The sequence below is a fragment of the Equus quagga genome, chromosome 4 (genome assembly GCF_021613505.1).
Source record: "Equus quagga isolate Etosha38 chromosome 4, UCLA_HA_Equagga_1.0, whole genome shotgun sequence".
NCBI lineage: Eukaryota > Metazoa > Chordata > Mammalia > Perissodactyla > Equidae > Equus > Equus quagga.
In genome coordinates this window covers 111036007-111054928 of record NC_060270.1, presented here as the reverse complement: position 1 = coordinate 111054928, position 18922 = coordinate 111036007, and the positions used below count along the sequence as shown (strand labels likewise).

The following is an 18922-nucleotide window of genomic DNA, read 5'->3' as shown; positions in this document are numbered from 1 at the left end:
AACAAAACAAAACAAAACAAACATGGTAGCTTTAGCACCTACTTATTTGCTGTCTGGAGAGAGAAAAAATCAAATTCACATGCATCATATGACATAGAAAATGTCTTTATTTATATAAGGGGCTGTTTATCTTCCCACCCCTCTTTTAAAGATTACTTTGTCTTTCTGCATTTGTAGTTTCGTAGAGTTGAAATCTACACAGGTGCCTTACTCTGAAAGCATCTCATTAAAAAACTCATACCTCAGTCCAAACCTCAAGTTAATTAATTATGTATGGCAAATTTCAGTTTTCTCTACCTGTTCAGCGATGGCTTGGAAGCTATAGAGTCTGACCAATCCAGAGCTGTACATCACAATCAGTATTCCATGAGACAAGGTAGCATCTGTTACATTCCCGAAAATCTGAAGGGAAAGTAGATTATCACCTGAGAAAAGACCAGAAGGCTGATCCGCTGAGTGTTCACAGCGGTTTGTACATTTGCTTAATACTCAGGTCACCACTACAACACTGCTGTCTAGCATTTTAACTTAATTATCATTTAGAAACATGAAGCTAAGGTGTTATTAGGAGGGGGTGGTAAGCCACTGGAGTCTCAGACTAGAGCACTACTGGGACCGCAGCACATACTCCTCAAAATGATGCAGCAGCATTCGTTTGCTTCATCCATTTGCTTCATAGTTTTGTCAGTGTCTTCTAATAACAAATCCTGTTCCTTCAGACATAGGCATAGACTGAGTCCATGTAAGTCTGCATGAATATTTACTCTACCATGCATATCCTGCCAAGGACCTATTCTTTATGCTAAGCTGTTATTTATAAAGAGATTTATTTTTTAGCTAGAGGGTGAAGAGACTGGATCTAAGAAAGTAACTCTAATGAGAAACAGCCAACTCCAGAATTTTATCATTACCTTGCTCTTTAAATCCCTAAAACTGTTTGATATTTTCAGTCATATAAAAACCAAACATGTTAAAGACCAAACACCTGCAGAGACACTTAGCCTCGCTGACCCTGAGTAAGGCTCTGGCTCATTGTTCCCTTTCTTTCTGTTCTATGCACTGGATCCTGTCATGATTCTCTACAGAGCTCTGATAAAGAACTTGATTCTGTGCCTATTTTAATATTTAACAAAAGCCAACATAGAAAAATATTCATAGCAACAAAAGAACAACTAGAACATAAGTGAAAATCTGTTTCTGTTTCTACTCAAGACAAATTACTTAGTGAAGATTTACTACCCCAATAAATAGCTTAAAGCACATTCTGAGCCTAGACCTTGGGTACTATGCATGGTAAGTGAAAGATATACTTCAATTCCAAGTAACTATAATCAAAACCAAATCCCTCAAATGATTATCTCGGACACGTAAGAATAAAAAGAAACAATCTGTGACTTTGCTAAGTCTTCATTCTGTTGCAGACTGTAATAAGCATACACAATTACTTAATCCACAAGCACAAAGAGAATTCATGAGCTGTGTTTTTTGTCATCTCTCAGAAGGATAATTATGCTTTGCTTTGATCTTGACTAGCTCATGACTTTATTCACTGATTCTTGTTCCCCACTTTGGTTTCCCACTTTGAATGGAGGACTTGTGTAATACAAACATAGTTTCAAATAATGAGTGTTACAATAAAGTAGCCACTCTATTAAACTTTGGAGTCAAATCTCTGTTCAAATTCCAGCTCTTCCATTTATTACCTTTAGGATTGAGGCAGCTGCTTAACTTTCTAGTTGAATATATTATGTGTTACAATGTTGTAAAATGCTCAAACTGCCCGGCACAAAATAAAAAATTAATAACTAATATTATTCTTTAGCCTTTTTACAGTTTAATACATTATTTAGTATATTTTATATAATATAAAAATTTTTTAATACATTCATCTTGTTTGCTAATGAATATTAGTCGGCCCTTAAGATTTGTTATAATACTTCAGGTGCTTAATTAAAACTAGTAGAATAGACCAATAAATAACTATTCACCCAGAAGTAAATTTTTCAAGGAAAGTAGAAGAGTATCGAATCTTTTACTTAAAGGAAATTTGTCCTTTCTTTCCTCCCATATAACCACCCACAAACAAGAAGAATGGCAACAACAGTAAGGCTAAAAACTGAATGAGTTGGAAAATTTACATATTTAACTATAAGCTTGTTTATATATCATATATGCCAAGTTTTAGATTTATACCTTACAATTAAAATGAGGCATTTTGCTGCAGCTTTTCACCTTTCTTTAATGATCATTTTAGTAAGCTTTGGAATAGTCCTCTGAAAAAAATACCTTATTCATCTCATAATTCTATAAAGTAATGGTTTGTTAATGACCACAGGTATTCAACACTATCCACTTGAGAGACATAAAAACATGCAAGGGATGATTAGGCTCTCTTCCCACATCAAATCTTCTCATGTATTTTGATATGAAATACACTAGGTTAGCAAGCCTTTTACAGTCAGGGGAACATTTCGAATCAAAACACCTAATAAGCAAATAATTAAATGATGACATTAAATTTTGCTGTCAGAAAACTAATATTGCAATTCAATCAGAAATGAGTTCTTACCTTTTTGTTGATCTCCAGAACCCCTATGAGTGAAAAAGGTAAAACACGGAACACTGCAAGGTACAGCAAAACAGGCTGTCGAACGCCTGCCTAAAAGGAAAGACTAAAATTACAGGCAGCTCTCAAGAGGATTTGAAATACACTGTTTTCATGAGTTGGAAACATCCATCTGTCCTAGCATGCAGTTATGTAGATGTTTTCACGAACTGAAAACATCCATCTATCTACGTTGCAAAGTTACTTAAACAGGAAGACATACATGTTCAAAATATGTCCACTAAACCTTCAGCCCTTCAGACACAGACAGGCACATACACATAAAAATCTACAAAAGTAAACATTTCTTAGCAACAAAATGTATTTTACATATTATACAATGAAAACATATTTTATATACTTTATAACAAAATATATTTATATATTGTGTAATATTATTATAAATATATATTCATTTATACATTAATATTATTATTAATACAAATATAATATAGACGAATATATATTGTATTTTAATATAATATTGTATTAATAATTTATATTATAAATTGGAATTTTAACAAAGAGCCTAATCAAAAGACACATAATTATCATGGTCATATCATTTGAAAGTAGTGTTACACTGATATAAGTATATGAAATGAGAAAAAAATATCAACAATAAAAGCTTGAGTGATTTCTCTGCTTGAAGAGGATAGCTCCTTACTTTGGAGAACAAGGTCCAGTCAATTCCTTTCCACTACGGAATGTAAAATAATCTATTGTACTTCCCCAGAGTGGCTTGAAGGGAATTTCTTAAATTTGTGGTAAACAACTCTTACTGCATGCTTCAGAAAACAAAGATCATTAGTTCTTTCATAACAAATTTGCAGACAAATTCCTATGGAAATAAATACTTCATTTTATTGAATGTTTAAAGATGTTTACCTGCCGGGCCAACGCTGAGCCTTTGTTCTGAGCCGACTTGACTGCAATGACTTCTTGAGGAGTGTCCCAGCTCACGTATCTTTTAAAAGAATAAAGAGAAGTTTATTCCTTTGGGTCAGTTTCCTTATACTTAAAATCAAAATACTGGTGTTCCCCATTATCCATGACCATACAATCCAATCCAAGACCATACAATCCAAGACCCCCAGTGTACGCCTGAAACTGCAGATAGTACTGAATCCTATATACACTATGTTTTTTCCCATACATACATACCTAAGAGAAAGTTTAAGAGAAAGTTTAATTTATAAATTAGGCACAGTAAGAGATTAATAATAATATAAAATAGGACAGTTATAACAATATACTATAATAAAAGTTACTGTAGATTTTAGCAACCTCAGCATAAAATTTTTTTTCTTTCCTTACTAAGTCAAGAACTTTTACCTTTTCACCTAAAGGAAACACTTTATGGCTTCTCTTTGGCATATCTGAATTGCCAGCATCACTACTCTTGTGCTTTGGGGCCATTATTAAATAAAATAAGGATTACTTGAACACAAGCACTAAGATACCTTGACAGTCAATCTGATAACAGAGACAGCTACTAAGTGACTAATGGGTGATAGCATACACTGCGTGGATATGCTGGACAAAGGGATGATTCACATCCTGGGCAGGACAGAGGGAGAGGGCAGGCGATTTCAACACGCTACTCAGAACTGCATACAATTTAAAACATATGAATTGTTTATTTCTGGAATTTTCCATTTAATATTTTAGACTGAATAGTAAATAGACTGAAGGTAAACTGAAACCATGGAAAGCAAAACTGCAGATAAGCTTGGACTACTGAATAACAGATATTTTATAAGCCAACAGTTTTTCAGTTACGCAAATTATAAAAGCAAAGTAACTGATTTTAGAAACAAATAAGAAGCTAAAATAATTCCCTCCAGATCCTTATATGAATATATTCCTATAAAAAATATATAATTTTAATCCTTCTGGAGTTTCAATGAATAATAATTGTTTGATCTAACAGTATTTAAAACTTAGAAAAGTTATTCCTGCTTTAAAATGGAAGTTATAAAAAGCATTAAAAATGTTACTTTCCCATTTTGCATGCACGTATTCACTCCAAAAATTTACATTTAACTTATAAAACTCATAGTTAAACTAACAGTTCTTAGAGTGTACTAGGCAGATAATTTAACTGAAACAGACTAGCATTCAGGAAAATTCCTATAAAATAGTATTTGTAGAAAGGAAAACACAGGAAATTTTTTTTAAGTCTATCTGCCAACTATTATAGGTTACTTACTTATGAGAGATACAAAGAAAATCATAAAGGGATTCTATATGAGGATCTTGAAATGTAGTCATGAGGGGAAAAAAAGACATTAGGTTTATAAATCAAGATCCAGGTATACAACGGAAAACAAAACAAAACAAAAAAGCTGGAGGTCACATGGCTCAAGTTTTTATAATAAAATCTTGAATAATAAAGTCACAGTTCATACCTGAATTTGCAATATGAAGCAAGATAAACCTTCCCAAGCACTTTTCCTGTAGTTGCTGATATACGAAGCAGCCAATTATGAGCAGTCAATGCTATGAGAGAGGATTTATAATCTGATGGATTGGGCAGCATGTCCCCCTAGAAAAATTAGGTGTACAACTAAAACTGCTGGCTATGAACAATCTGCAGTAATCAATGTCCAAAGAAAACAGCTAAACACTTAAAGAAATAGTCATATACGTAAACCAAACAAGGAATATTAAATGTGCAAATAGAGAATTAAGGAAAGATAAAACTGTGGGAAATTATTTTCATCATTAACTTCTTAGTGAGTTTATTCATGTAAAGCACTTAAACAGTACCTGAAATAATTTATTACTTATTAATTATTGTTTATCATTAAGTATCCAATAAATGCTAGCCAAACATCATAATAACAATAGTAGTAGGAGTATTACTATCTATGATAACAATGATAACAATAACAGTTGGGGTTTTTTTCCTTTTTGGTGAGGAAGATTGGCTCTGAGCTAACATCTATTGCTAATTCTCCTCTTTCTAATTAAGCTAACATCTGTGCCAATCTTCCTCTATTTTGTATGTGGGATGCCACCACAGCATGGCTTGATGAGTGGCTGCAGGTCCACACATGGGATCTGAACCTGCGAACCCTGGGCTGCCAAAGTGAAGCATGTGAACTTAACCACTACACCACTGGGCCAGCCCACAATAACAGTTCTTAAAACCATGTAGAATAGCATAGCAATTAAGAGTGATTTGCTACAATAAATGTTTCTTTATTCTAAGATTTGCTGTCTTTTTGATAGAAGTAAAAAAGGCAAAAGAGCAAATTATGCCATTATTCACTGTGGCTCTACTCTAAACCCAAATGAAAAGCTGGAAACTAGAATCAAAGCTGCCAAAGAAGAGAAGACAGACCTAGTTTTAAAGATGACCTATATCATTAAAGAATTACTCCCTCAAAAGGCAGACAATAGCTGCTTGGGCATCCTTGCCACTGAGCAGCTACCACAAGGTGGAAGTCTGAGGCAGGAAGAGAAAGAGAAGCAAAGGGTTCTACACTGATTTGTGGAATAAAAGGAAGTCCTAAGAGGAAAGTCAAGAATAGGAAAGTTGACATTAATCTAGTATTTCCTTAAGCTGTTAGTGAACAGAAGAGTTATTTTATATATGCTCCTAATGATTTGTCTGTCCTTTCGAATATTAGGGAGAGAAACAAGGTTTTCTTGTTTTTTGATTTTTGGTTTTGTATTTTTGGTTTTGTTTGTGCATGTGTGTTTTTAAGCTTATTAACTACTGAACATCTTACACTAAATTCACAGGCAATGATATAAATTTTTCATTCAATGGTGTCTTACAAGTATCATCTCATGGAGATTTTAAAGTTTTTTAAAATGTACTATTTATACCTTGCCTATGAAAAAAATAGGAATTTGAAGTAGCATACATAATAGGTTTGAGCTATTTTCCTAAACCAAAAGTTGTATTTCACACATTGTCTCAGAAAAAAGGGGTGCTAATTTAAACGTAGTTTCACATCAATATGTTAACAATATGCTACTTAGTTTTTCTTAATGGAAAATCTTGCTTCACTTCAAATGTGAACAAAATGTTTAAAGAGAAATGAAAATAGGAATTAGGTTACTAGAAACTTCGTTTTTGCAGGACTGCTCTAAATTTTTGGTGTTTTGTACTGGTGTCTTCAAAACTTTTCTCAATTAAGAAATCTGTCATCTTCCTCTTTTCTACCAATGAAAATACACTAAAAAGCTTTAGATATTGGGGACACAACAGTTATTTTTAGCTTTCAATAGAGTTTGGAAAGAAAACATAGATTTAAACCTTTCTGAATTTTATTACTTTTATTTTACTTTTATTCTTTTATTTTATTTTTATCTTATGATTTTCCTAACAAGATTTGTGGAGGAAACTCGAAAGAATCCACTTTCAGAATCATGTAACATAACTGTTGCCCTAAATGAATATTATATTGTTTCAGTATATTAAGTAGAATGATCTCTTAAATGCTAAGAATAACTATAAACTAGCTTATATTACTTATAGAACTTTTAATCAGTTCATAACGTTTTCTAGTTTTCTGGATTTACAAGTGGTATCAGATTTTTAATACATATTTGTAATATTAATATACAAGTTTTTTTTTTTTTTTTTTTTTAAAGATTTTATTTTTTCCTTTTTCTCCCCAAAGCCCCCCCGGTACATAGTTGTATATTCTTCGTTGTGGGTCCTTCTAGTTGTGGCATGTGGGATGCTGCCTCAGCGTGGTTTGATGAGCAGTGCCATGTCCGCGCCCAGGATTCGAACCAAGGAAACACTGGGCCGCCTGCAGCGGGGCACGCGAACTTAACCACTCGGCCACGGGGCCAGCCCCATTAATATACAAGTTTTTAAGACAGAAATTGTTTCATGAGGAAAAATGATAATCAAAAGATATACTTTCTTTTTGATTCCTTTCAAGATTCAAGAACACCATGATATATGAGTTTTATTCCTTTATGTAATATATTAACAATAATCAGTTTTTCTAGGCTAAAAATGCTTTAGAAACATGCTCAAAAACAAATCTTACCACTGGGCATTCCCATAATAAAGCGTCCTCTATTTTTTCCGATTTCGAACATTTTGGCATTTCATAAAGTTTTCTTGGCTCTGAAGCAACACTAGAAAAAAAAAAGATTATTCTTCTTGATAACTGAGATAGCATTTGCTCAAGTTTAATTTTTTTCTATTCAGAGATTTAGAATATCAATACAATTTGCTACTTTGCTTTCTTTTTCTTAACTGTTAACATTTTCTTGTAATCACAAAATTCGTTATAGACACTCATAGAAAAAAATCTGAAAAATATAATAAATTAAAATAGGTTATAATACTGTAAAACTATCACAAATAACCATTATTAGCATTTTGGTTCATTTCCCTCTAGTTTTTATTCATATTCCGCTATCTACCTGCAGATTATTTTCCAAAACTGGATCATATTGAATTCTTTCTTTACCCTTGACCACTTATTAGGAATATTTCTGTTGAATTTCATGGTGTTCATAAACTGTTATCCCAACATTTTAAAATGAAAATTAGTTAAAAAGAGTCCCATTATTTTAGAATGAAAATTAGCAGATAAAAAAAGAAACACTCTTTAACATTTTTTTACTCCCAAACTGCCTTTCGGAAAGGTTGAATAAGTTTATATAAGTTTATACTTCTGCCAATATCGAACACTACGTTTTTGATGTGAAAAAGTGTCTCTTACCTTTAATTTATACTTCTCTGATTACTACTGAGACGTGATCATAGACGTTTTGATTTTTTTAACTGGTGAACTTTAAAATTAAACTACTATTTCAAATAAATTTTCAGGGTGACAATTTTATTCACCTTTGACATTCTCTCCCTGATTCAATGGCTTAAACCAAACAGAAATCACAAGAACAAAAGTAACCACATATATGATTCTAACCTATGGGTAAAACACTCCTGAATGGCATACTAAATAACACCAATTCTACTTACCATCAGACCACCAATCAATGCCACTTACTCTGATTTAAAATGTTTTTTAAATTAAAGCACATACCGCTACATTGGGAAAGTTATTAAATGGGCATTAATTAATACCAAAGAATTACTGCTAATTTTGCTAGGTGTGATAATGATATTATGATCATTTAAGAAATGTCCAGATTTCCTCCTCTAACATGATAGCACGAGGAGCTCTTATGCCATACTCCCCAGGAAAACTGATGAATTTTCACCTCCCCAGGTGGAAAAGATAAACAGACAACTATTTATAGGCTCTGAAAATGGTCCTGGGGGCATACAGCAAACAAAGAAACATTTATTCAAGAAAATCTACTAGAGCTCAATAAGAATAGCAAGTCTGTGGTGCTTGAACTAGAATGTGCTACCTCCCCACCACTCAGCTCAACAAGATGAAAACTCCACTCCAGACTGGTACAGCCAAGAACACAGGACTTCCTCCACCCCCAGCTTCCAGAGGGCTACCTCCCCAGGAGGGGCAGGATGACAGCATTTCTCATCCAGCTCTCCAGCTCCCAGCTGCTTGTTCTTGGGACTGAGTTCAGGGTGAGTGCAGTCAAGTGGTGGGGTTTCCTTCTTCCACCCACTCCCTACTCACAGGATAGAGGCTCTACCCTCAGGCATGGCCATGCCTAAGAATACAGGAGCCCTGACTGTCCCTATCTCATCTCATAAAGCAGTGGTTCCACACTGAGAGAGGCAAGAAGATCTGAGGCTAATGCTTGCCCCAGCTCCAAGTGCTCAGCTTTTAGAGTAGGGTAGTCACTCAGAGAGAAACGTACCATTGACCCTCCCCCCTATCCCTCAGCTCTAGAGTCTTGGCTCAAAGCTTATGCCTGGGGGGAGAAGCAGGCTGTAAAGCAGATACCCCTAGTCTCTTCCTAGAGGAACTGACTTCATTTGCAACAGAGTGTGGAAAAGTTCTAGCCTAAGTGCACTCTCAAAACCAGTGGAGGTTGTGGTGAAAGGCAAATGGGAAGAGATTGGTAGAGTCACTGGCCATACAGGCTACACCGTATGCTGGCTAATATGCCAGAGAGAACCGGAAAAAGACTGCTGGGAGCCCTCCTGGGGTCAGAATAAATCTCAAACACTACCTAAAAAAGTATCCTCTCTAACTTCTGGTTTCTGTCCAACATGTAGAGTTTGGCAGTCATCACTCCTGTTCTCACAACAAGAAAAAAGCTGAACAAACTGAAAACCAACAATTCTTATTAGATCCATCAGAGGACTGAGGTCACAGGGCAAACCGCTGCCCCAAAAACTGGAAAGAGAGGTGGATACCAAGAACCACAGCTTACCAGGAGCAAAAGCCCAGGAGTAAGCCGCTGGAGTCAGTACTAGGGAGACAAAAAAGAGGACACTACAGGAAATTTAGCATCTGACACCTACAGCTAGAGCAAACAACAAACACAGCCTAATTCCTAGCCAGCTAAACATAAAACTTCACTTTAAAGACCTAATTACTGCAATTCCTTTTACGTGATACATCACACAGAACTTTCAACAAAAAAATTACAAGGCATGCTAAACTGCAAAATACAAAGTTTAAAGAGACAAAACAAGCATCAGAACCAAACTCAGATATGTTGGAGACTTTGGAATTATCAGATTGGGAACTTAAAATAACTATGATTAATATGCTAAGGGCTCTAATGGAAAAAATGGACAACATCAACATGGGTTATTAAACAGGGAGATAAAAAACCCAAGAAAAAATCAAAAGGCAATGCTAGAAATCAAAAACACAATAATACAAATAAAGAATGTCTTTGATGGGCTCATCAATAGACTGGAAACAGCCAAGGAAAGAATAAGTGAGCTTGAAGATACATCAACAGAAACGTCCCAAATAGAAAGAAAAAAGAATGAAAAAAGCAGAACAGAATATCCAAGAACTGTGGTACAATTAGAAAAAGTGTAATGTACACATAATGGGAATACCAGAGAGCACAAAACAGAAGAAATATTGGAAATAATAACGGCTGATAATTTTCAAAAATTAAAGACAAATACCAAACCATTAATCCAGGAAGCTTACAAAACACCAAGCAGGATAAATACCAAAAAATATATACCTAGGCGTATCATTTTCCAACTGTAGAAAATCAAAAACAAAGAGAACATCTTGAAAGAAGTCAAACGAAAAAAAGCACCTTACCTACAGAGGAACAGGATAAGAATTATATTAGACTTCTCTTCAGAAAGCATGCAAGCAAGTAGAGTGGAGTGAAATATTTAAAGTGATGAAAGAAAAAAAAAACCCACCATTCTAGAAGTCTGTATCCCAGGAAGTTATCCTTTAAAAGTCAAGGTGAAATAAGATTTTCTCAGACAAACAAACATAGAGGGAATGTATTGCCAGTGAACCTGTCTTACAAAAAATGTTCAAAGAAGTTCTTTACAGAGAAGAAAAACGATAGAGGTCAGAAACTCAGAACTACGTGAAGAAAGGAAGAGTGTTAGAGAAGGAATAAATGAAGGTAAAACAAAATCCTTTATTTTTCTTATTCTTAATTGATTTAACAGATAAAAACTTGTTCATAATAATAATGGCAATAAGGTATTCAGTGATTATAGCTTATGGATAAGGAAAATGAATGACAGCAATATTATAAAAGGCAGGAGGGAAAAATTAGAAATACTCTGTTATAAGGCATCTGCACTACCAGTGAAGAGGTATCGTGTTACTTGAAAGTAGACTTAGATTAGTTGCAAATGTATCTTGCAAGTTCTAAGGCAACCACTAAAAAAATTTTAAAAGAAATATAATTGATATGCTAAAGTGGAGAGAAAATGGAATCATATAAAATGCTCAATTAAAACTAGAGAAGGTAGAAAAAGATAAAAGACAAAAAAGAAACAAAACACAAAGGCAATAAATAGAAAATAGTTACAAATATGGTAGGCAATAAACCAATTATATCAATAACCATTTTAAGGTGAAAGGTCTACATACACCTATTAAAAGACAGAGACTGTCAGAGGGGATAAAAAAACAAGACCCAAATATATATTGTCTACAAGAAACCCACTTTAAATATAAAGACACAGATAAAAGTAAAGAGATGAAGAAAGATATACCATGTAAACACTAATCAAAAGAAAGCTGGAGTAGCTACATAAATTTCAGACAAAGCACTTTGACAAGGAAATTTATCAGAGATAAAGAGTGACATTACATAATGATAAAGGGGTCACTTCTCCAAGAAGACATAAAAGTCCTTAATGTGTAAGCATCCAACAACAGTGTCAAAACATGAGACAAAAACTGACAGGACACAAGGAGAAATAGACGAATCCACTATTACAGCTGGAGACCCCAGCACAACCTCTATCCATGACTGACAGATCAAGCAAGCAGTAAGGAAGTAAGGATATACTTGAGCTGCACTGTACCATTAATCAACTGCATCTAATGGACATCTATGGAATCCTTGACGCAACAACAGCAGAATACACATTCTTCTCAAGCTCACATGAAACACTACCAAGATAGACCACAATATGGGCCATATAGCACACCTCAGCAAATTCAGAAGACTAGAAATAATACAAAGTATGGTCTCAGACTACAACGGAATTAAATTAGAAATCAATAACAGAAAGATAGCTGGAAAATCCCAAAATATTTGGAGATTAAACTACACACTTCTAATTAACACACAGGTCAAAGAAGCCTCAAGAAAAAATTTTAAAGTATTTTGAGGGAAATTAAAATGAATATACAACATACATATCAACATTTGTGTAGGGGGCTGGACCCTGTGGCCGAGTAATTTCGAGCACTCCACTTTGGCAGCCCAGAGTTTCACCGGTTTGGACCCTGGGCAAGGAAACGGCACTACTCATCAAGCCATGCTGAGGCGGCGTCCCACACGCCACAACTGGAAGGACCCACAACTAAAAATACACAACTATGTACCGGGGGCTTTGGGGAGAAAATGGAAAAATAAAATCTTTAAAAAAACAAAACTTGTGGGATGCAGCAAAACAACGCTTAGAGGGAAACCTATAGCATTAAATGTATACACTGTATTAGGAAAGGAGAGGTGTTTCCGAGTTGGTGAACACGTGGAGATTCAGCGATAGTGGAGCTCGCAGAGAGCATGGAAACTCTGCGCCCCTTCCCATATACCTTGCCCTATGCATCTCTTCCATCTGTTTCTGAATTACATCATCTTATAATAAACTGGGACTCTACTAAGAAGCCAGTCACAAAAGACCACATCTTATATGATTCAATTTATAAGAAATATCCAGAATAGGTCAATCTATAGAGACAGAAGGTAGCTGCTTAGGGCTGAGGGTGATGAAGGTATTAGGGTGATAGCTAAAGGGTACAGGGTTTCTTTTTGAGGTGATGAAAATGTTCTAAAAATTAATTATAGTGATGGTTATCTATATGAACCACCAACGGTTCATTATGAATTTCAATGAACTAAAAGTCATTGAATTGTAAACTTTAAATGGGACGGTTATATGGTATGTGAATTGTATCTTAAGAAAGCTGTTTAACGCCACTGGCCCAGTGGTGCAGCGGTTAACTGCGCACCTTCCACTTCGGCGGCCCAGGGTTCTCTGGTTCGGATCCTGGGTGCAGACATGGCACCACTTAGCAAAAGCCATGCTGTGGCAGGTGTCCCACATATAAAGTATAGGAAGACGGGCATGAATGTCAGCTCAGGGCCAGTCTTCCTCAGCAAAAAGAGGAGGACTGGCAGTAGTTAGCTCAGGGCTAATGTTCCTCAAAAAAAAAAAGCGCTGTTTAAAAAAAAGAAAAATGCCCATATTTTTTAGAGAAGCAAACTTAAGTATGGCATGATATTTAGAATATGCTTTAAAATACTTAGGTAAGAGGTAAAAAAAGGGGGGTAATGGGATAGATAAAGCAAATGTGGCAAAATTTTGATCATTTTTGAATCTAGGTAATGAGTATATGGGGGTTCACTATACTATTGTCTACTTAAGCGAGTTTGAAAATGTTCTCTTAAACAAAAAAAGGCAAATAGTTCCAAAACAAAAGACAGAAATTCTACTCTAAACCAGCATCTAATTATTGGATACCTAGCTCTCTTGCCTCTGGTACCTTTTAGATACTACAGTTTTCTGAGTAAACTATCACTTTGCCTGCACTATAAAGTAATTTTGCTTTAAACTAGTATTTACAAAGATGAAACTTTTAGATTTAACAAGATTTTTAAATTACTCGCATTTTACCACCTACTATTATTTTGGACCCATTTTTCCAGTCTCTTATTTCACTAAGCACTAATGTAGGCATGTGGTTCCATAAAAATTAGAGTTGAGATCAACAGTGAGGTGAATTACAGCAAAAATTTTCACCAGAAGATACCTGCTGACACAGCACCGATAATTGTCAAAATATATTCTTCCTCTCTCATAGGCTATAGGTGACTTGGAATGAGTAGTCCAAACGTTCTTAAATTTAGTACTTTCCTGAAAGACACAAGGAATTTCAGTTTAGGAAATAACGCATACGCCTCTACTGTGCAACAATTATAGGTGGATAGTTAAATTTACAGTTTTCAAAGTCATTTCACGCACGTTATTTTAAAAAATTATGTTCAATTCTTCCTTACTCTGCCCTCATGTTTTGGTGTAAGTGAGGTGACCGATTTTTAGAAAGATTATTTGCAGGAAGACATAAGAAGCTTAAAACTAAAAGCATCTGACAGTCCTATTAATAGCTATTTACTAATCCCCCAGATTCAGAGCATAGAACCCCCTGCCCAACACGTGATTTTTTAAAGAGGGTTTTCTCGCGTAGAAACTGCACCCCAGCAGGAGGCTTGACCGCCAGGCGCCCCGCTGCCCTTGGTCCCGGTCCCGGCCGGCGGGCGATCACCTGGCACACCAGCGCCCGCAGGATGCCCAGGTTCGTCCTCTGCACCACGCCTGCGTCGCGCGAGAAGAAGCCCAGCGCCCGGTGACTCAGCCGGCGGCACACGTTGGGCTTCCGGGTTGGGCCCATTGAGGCGCGGGCCAGGCGCCGGGTTGGCTGGGCCGAAGAGGGGCGCGCCCCTCACTCCCGCGCGGAGCGGCGGCCGTTACCTCGGAAACCTGGAGGCCCCCAATTCGCTGCGGGGACCAGAAAAAGCGGACACGGGGAGCCGGGCAAGGGGCGCACGGCAGCGCGGCGAGAGAAGGCAGAGCCGGCGCTGCCTCAGCACGAATAGGAAAGGAAAAGATACCAGTCCCGGCCGCCCCCTCAACCGCTCTCAGTCTCTGCACCCGACTGCGGACAGTGCGACGCCCCCGGAACGCGCGGCCTGCTGGAGCACTGCTACTGCCGGGAAATGTAGTTCCCAGTGCCCTCTGAGGGAGCTTGGCTTGTTCCCAGAACTACAATTCCCATCAGGCGGCGGGGAGCGAGCACTTGCCCCGGCCCCGCCTCCAACCCGCCGCGGCCCCGCCCCGCCCCACCCCGCCTCCTCTGGCCGCGCGGAGGCTGCGTTGTCGGGCTGGCGCGCCTTTCCGGGTCTGCACGAGGTGCCCGGGGAGAACCGTGGGGGCGCTGTGCTGCGGTCTCCTGGTCTGCGTTCTCTGTGCGCGCCCTGCACTCAGGGATCCCTATTTTGTCGCCCCACTACCCCCTCGCTCCCCCGGCCGCCGAGAGGGGCGCTGTGTCGAGTGCGGCCCCCTCAAAGCATCGTCCTGTGCTAAAGGTACGCCCCGCGACTTTCCCTTCAGTAGCACCTTGGACATTGTGGGTAAGGTTGACAGTTAAGCATTTGGGATCTCTAAACACTGTGCTTTTGTACTATGAGTTAGTGGTGGAAGATGCTGGCACTCCCGCCAAACTAGGGTTGAATTACTCTTTCCCAGAGGACTGCCCTTCTTTGGCCTGCGAAGACTGGTTTTGCAACATTTGCTGCATTTTCCTTCCTCTCACCTCCTTTGTTTGTCTCCTTATTGGGAATAAAATATGAAATGTTTACATTCTTACTGGACTGCCTAAGATATTCCACATTGGTTCCTTTAAGTAAGAGATAACTTTGTTAACTAACCCTGCCTGTAGGGTCAAAGTTCCATCACACCACATTTTCAGTAATCAACCGCCAGATGTGTCCCATTGCTTTGCTTCTAAGTCCCTTGAGGGTGGTGTCTTTGCATCTCCCACGTGGGCTTTGCGTGCCACCTCTTGTTCAATATGTGCTCAAAGGAGTGATTGTATCTGACTGACAAAGCAAAACGTACAATACTGGGTGAATGCATTGGGTCACAATTGAAGTGTTTAGTAAAAATATGCCATATCTTTTTTTAACCCTGCTGAATTTCCTTCAGGGCCTGGGCTTTTGCTGATTTTTCATGACTTATTTACAGCATACTGTGGAGTGCTTTGTATATTTTTAGAGAGTGCTATAATAGTTAATTTGGTAATTCATGAATGCAGCTGTCACTGAGAAAACTGGGACCCAGAAAAGATAACTGGATTTTCTTTGGCTGAAATGAAATTCAAATCATTGCTGAATTGAATTCATCATCTCTCTTTTCTCCTTCCCCTTCACACCCACTTGTTTGTCTTCCTGTGGCCTTTATCTCACCACCAAGTCACTCAAGGAGCACTCATCCTGAATGCCCTCCTTTCCCTCGCCCACAACCAAGTCCTTTTGATTCTCTTGTCCATCTCCTCTTCATATCCCCTGCATAATTAGGGCCTCACCATGTATTTTATCACATTCTAATATTAAGTAGCCTCCTTTCTGCCTTACTTAAATACTTTAAGTTCCAGCCCTCCACACTGCTGCCAGAGTGATTTTTCTAAAGCACTAATCCATCATTTCCCTATTCAAATCTTCCAGTGGCTCCCAGTCACCCAGAGCAGAAGTTCTCAAACCCGAGTACATACTCAGAATTCTCTATTGTTAACTTAAAATAGTTTCAGTATGTTAAATACATGCAAATATAAAATTATATATAAACTCCTTATGTTGTATCTTTTATACAGCTATAGCTCCCAAACAGTTATAAGTTAAATTAAGCAAAACTATAAAAGAAATAAGTTCAAATAAATACTGATTCATTGTTACCAATGAGACTGTTTTTACTGGACCTAACACATTCTGAAAGCAAATGTTCACTGTCCTCCATGGCGTAACTTCCTTACAGAAAGGCCTCTCCATATCATCCTTGTGTTGAGAGATTGCCCAATGTCCTCACCTCTTTTCTTAGACCACAGCGAAACCATCATTTCACCAACAACATCACTTACATAAAGGAATCCCCATTTCTCATTAACCTGTGCCAATCAAAATGGTACCACTTGTTTGCCAGTGCACTCCCAAACACAAACATGCAAACTGAAGTCTTGTGACAGTAATCGATTAAAGGTGGTCATCGAGATCATCCAGAATATCCTTTTGTTAAAATTTTTTCCTATAGATTTTTATCGAATTGAAAATAAAAAGTTTCTCTGAGAGAAATCTCATAGCCTTGAGGCTACATGTACGAATCCGTAGGGGTCTGTGGAGGTGCCTTATAGGACAAAATCTGAATTCCTGAGTGTAGTATACAGGCCATCTATTATCTGCATCTTGTCCACATTTTCAGCTTCATCTCTTTGTCCAACCTTCACATTTGCTCTTATGCTTCTGACGTGTTGCTCACTTGCTCAAGCCAATGTGCCTTTACCTTTCAGATTTTTTTGTTGTTTGGAGCTCCTTCCTCTCCTCTTATCCATTTATCTCAAGACATTCCAGGTATCACAGCTCCACTCAGACACTTCTCCTAACCATTCCACTTTAGTTATAGCCTTGCCTCTTCAACTTGTTACTCTGCATATTGCTTGTGGCACTGTATTAGAATTGTCATTTGTCTGTCTTCCCAACATATTGTTTTTAGAGTAGTCCATTCATTCATTCAATATACATATGCATGAACCACATTTTTAGGCAGTGTACTAAGGGTGCATATGTATGTTGAATGAATGGGCTACTCTAAAAACAATGTTTGTATAAAATCTATTATTAGCAACTAAGTACTTTTAACATAGATTCAGATTTATTCTCCCTTTATTCTTTAAGTCAGCAGGAAACTACAACATTAATAAGAAGAAATAACTTTTCAAAAACTTAAATCCTCAACAGTTCTACGTATAAAGTAGATATTTTCCATTTGTTGAAGGTAAAATGGCATGAACAGATATTCCTAGTTTAGGATTTGGAAGTGACTTCTCTTAATTTGGGACATAGAACAAACACTGATTCTTTGTTTTTTTCAGTCTGTGTCTCTGTGATGTTTACAGTATAATTAACCATCTTTGCCATGATATTTTAAAGACAAGGAAGAGGAGATATAAATTCAGAAGTTAACAAAATGCTTTTTGTTCATATAGTTTGTTTAAAGAAGCGTAGTATAACTGGATAAATATATAAAACACTCAGGTTATTAAATTTGAACATTTGTTCAGAGACAAAGAAATTTGAACCAAGGCCACAAGAGGTCATTCATTCAACGTGTAATTATTTTCATGTACAATGTGCTGGCAACTCCTTTGGCATAGGGTATAACAGTGAACAGAACAGACAAGGTCTCTACATGTAGGGGGAGATAGACAATAAATACATAGATTTAAAAAATAGCATTTTAGGTAGTAATAAGTGCTGTGAAGAAGATAAAACAGGGTGATGTGCTTGGTAGAGAGTGGTTGGGTGCCCTGCGTGAGCCAGAGTGGTCACGGAAGTCCTCTCTAAAGAGTGGACTTGAGCTGAGTCCTGACTGATGAAGATGAGTCAATGCAAAGAACTAGGGTTAAGGTAGTCAGGGCAGAAGGATGCTTGAGTGCAGGGTTCCCAAGGCAATAACAACCTTGGCTTACTCTAAAACTGTTAAAAGGCTAGTGTGGCTTTTTAGTGTGCATGAAGGAGATGACCTTGGAGAGGTAGGCTGGAACCAAGTTCTGTCAAGTGTAAGGAATTTTGGATTTTATTCTATTATGATGGGAAGCCATAGGAGGCTTTGAAGAAGGAGAGTGACATGATCTAATTTGTGTTATAAATAAGATCTTTATGGCTGTAGTTGGAGAATGTAGTATAGAAGTGCAAGAATGGAAGCAAGAAGACAGGTGGCCGTTCCATTACCTGGTTGGTCCGGATAAGAGATGATAGTATTTGAAGTGGAGTGGTAGCAGGAGAGATGGAAAGAAGTGAACAGATTCAGGATATTTTTTGGAAGTAGAGTTGACAGGACTTCTAATGTAGTGGATATTAACGATGAAGAAAAGATTCAAGCAAAATCATGATAAAGCAGAATCAAAAATAAACATCCCCAAACTCCCCAGAACAAATGGAAAACAGGAAACT

At 37.3% G+C, this 18922-nt stretch overlaps 2 protein-coding genes across 5 annotated transcripts in view; one reads left to right on the top strand and one right to left on the bottom strand.

Moving 5' to 3' along the window:
* DCAF17 (DDB1 and CUL4 associated factor 17) overlaps window positions 1–14874 on the bottom strand; it is a 39478-nt gene extending 24604 nt beyond the window's left edge. Inside the window, exons 1-7 of one of the 2 annotated variants that reach the window (XM_046658542.1) lie at window positions 14467–14874; window positions 13954–14057; window positions 7627–7717; window positions 5017–5153; window positions 3494–3572; window positions 2570–2659; window positions 298–402 (exon numbers count right to left, since the gene is read on the bottom strand). In XM_046658542.1, coding sequence (XP_046514498.1) covers window positions 298–402; window positions 2570–2659; window positions 3494–3572; window positions 5017–5153; window positions 7627–7717; window positions 13954–14057; window positions 14467–14592 — 732 coding nt within the window. In that variant the 5' untranslated portion in view covers window positions 14593–14874. The remainder of the gene's footprint in view (window positions 1–297; window positions 403–2569; window positions 2660–3493; window positions 3573–5016; window positions 5154–7626; window positions 7718–13953; window positions 14058–14466) is intronic. The other variant, XM_046658541.1, reaches the window with a different exon arrangement.
* A 293-nt stretch (window positions 14875–15167) lies between these two features.
* Window positions 15168–18922, top strand: part of METTL8 (methyltransferase 8, methylcytidine) — a 190821-nt gene continuing 187066 nt past the window's right edge. For 2 of the 3 annotated variants that reach the window (XM_046658544.1, XM_046658543.1), the window contains exon 1: window positions 15173–15286. The gene's annotated coding sequence lies outside the window, so the exon portion shown is untranslated. Of the gene's footprint in view, window positions 15287–18922 lie in introns of all 3 variants that reach the window. The other variant, XM_046658546.1, reaches the window with a different exon arrangement.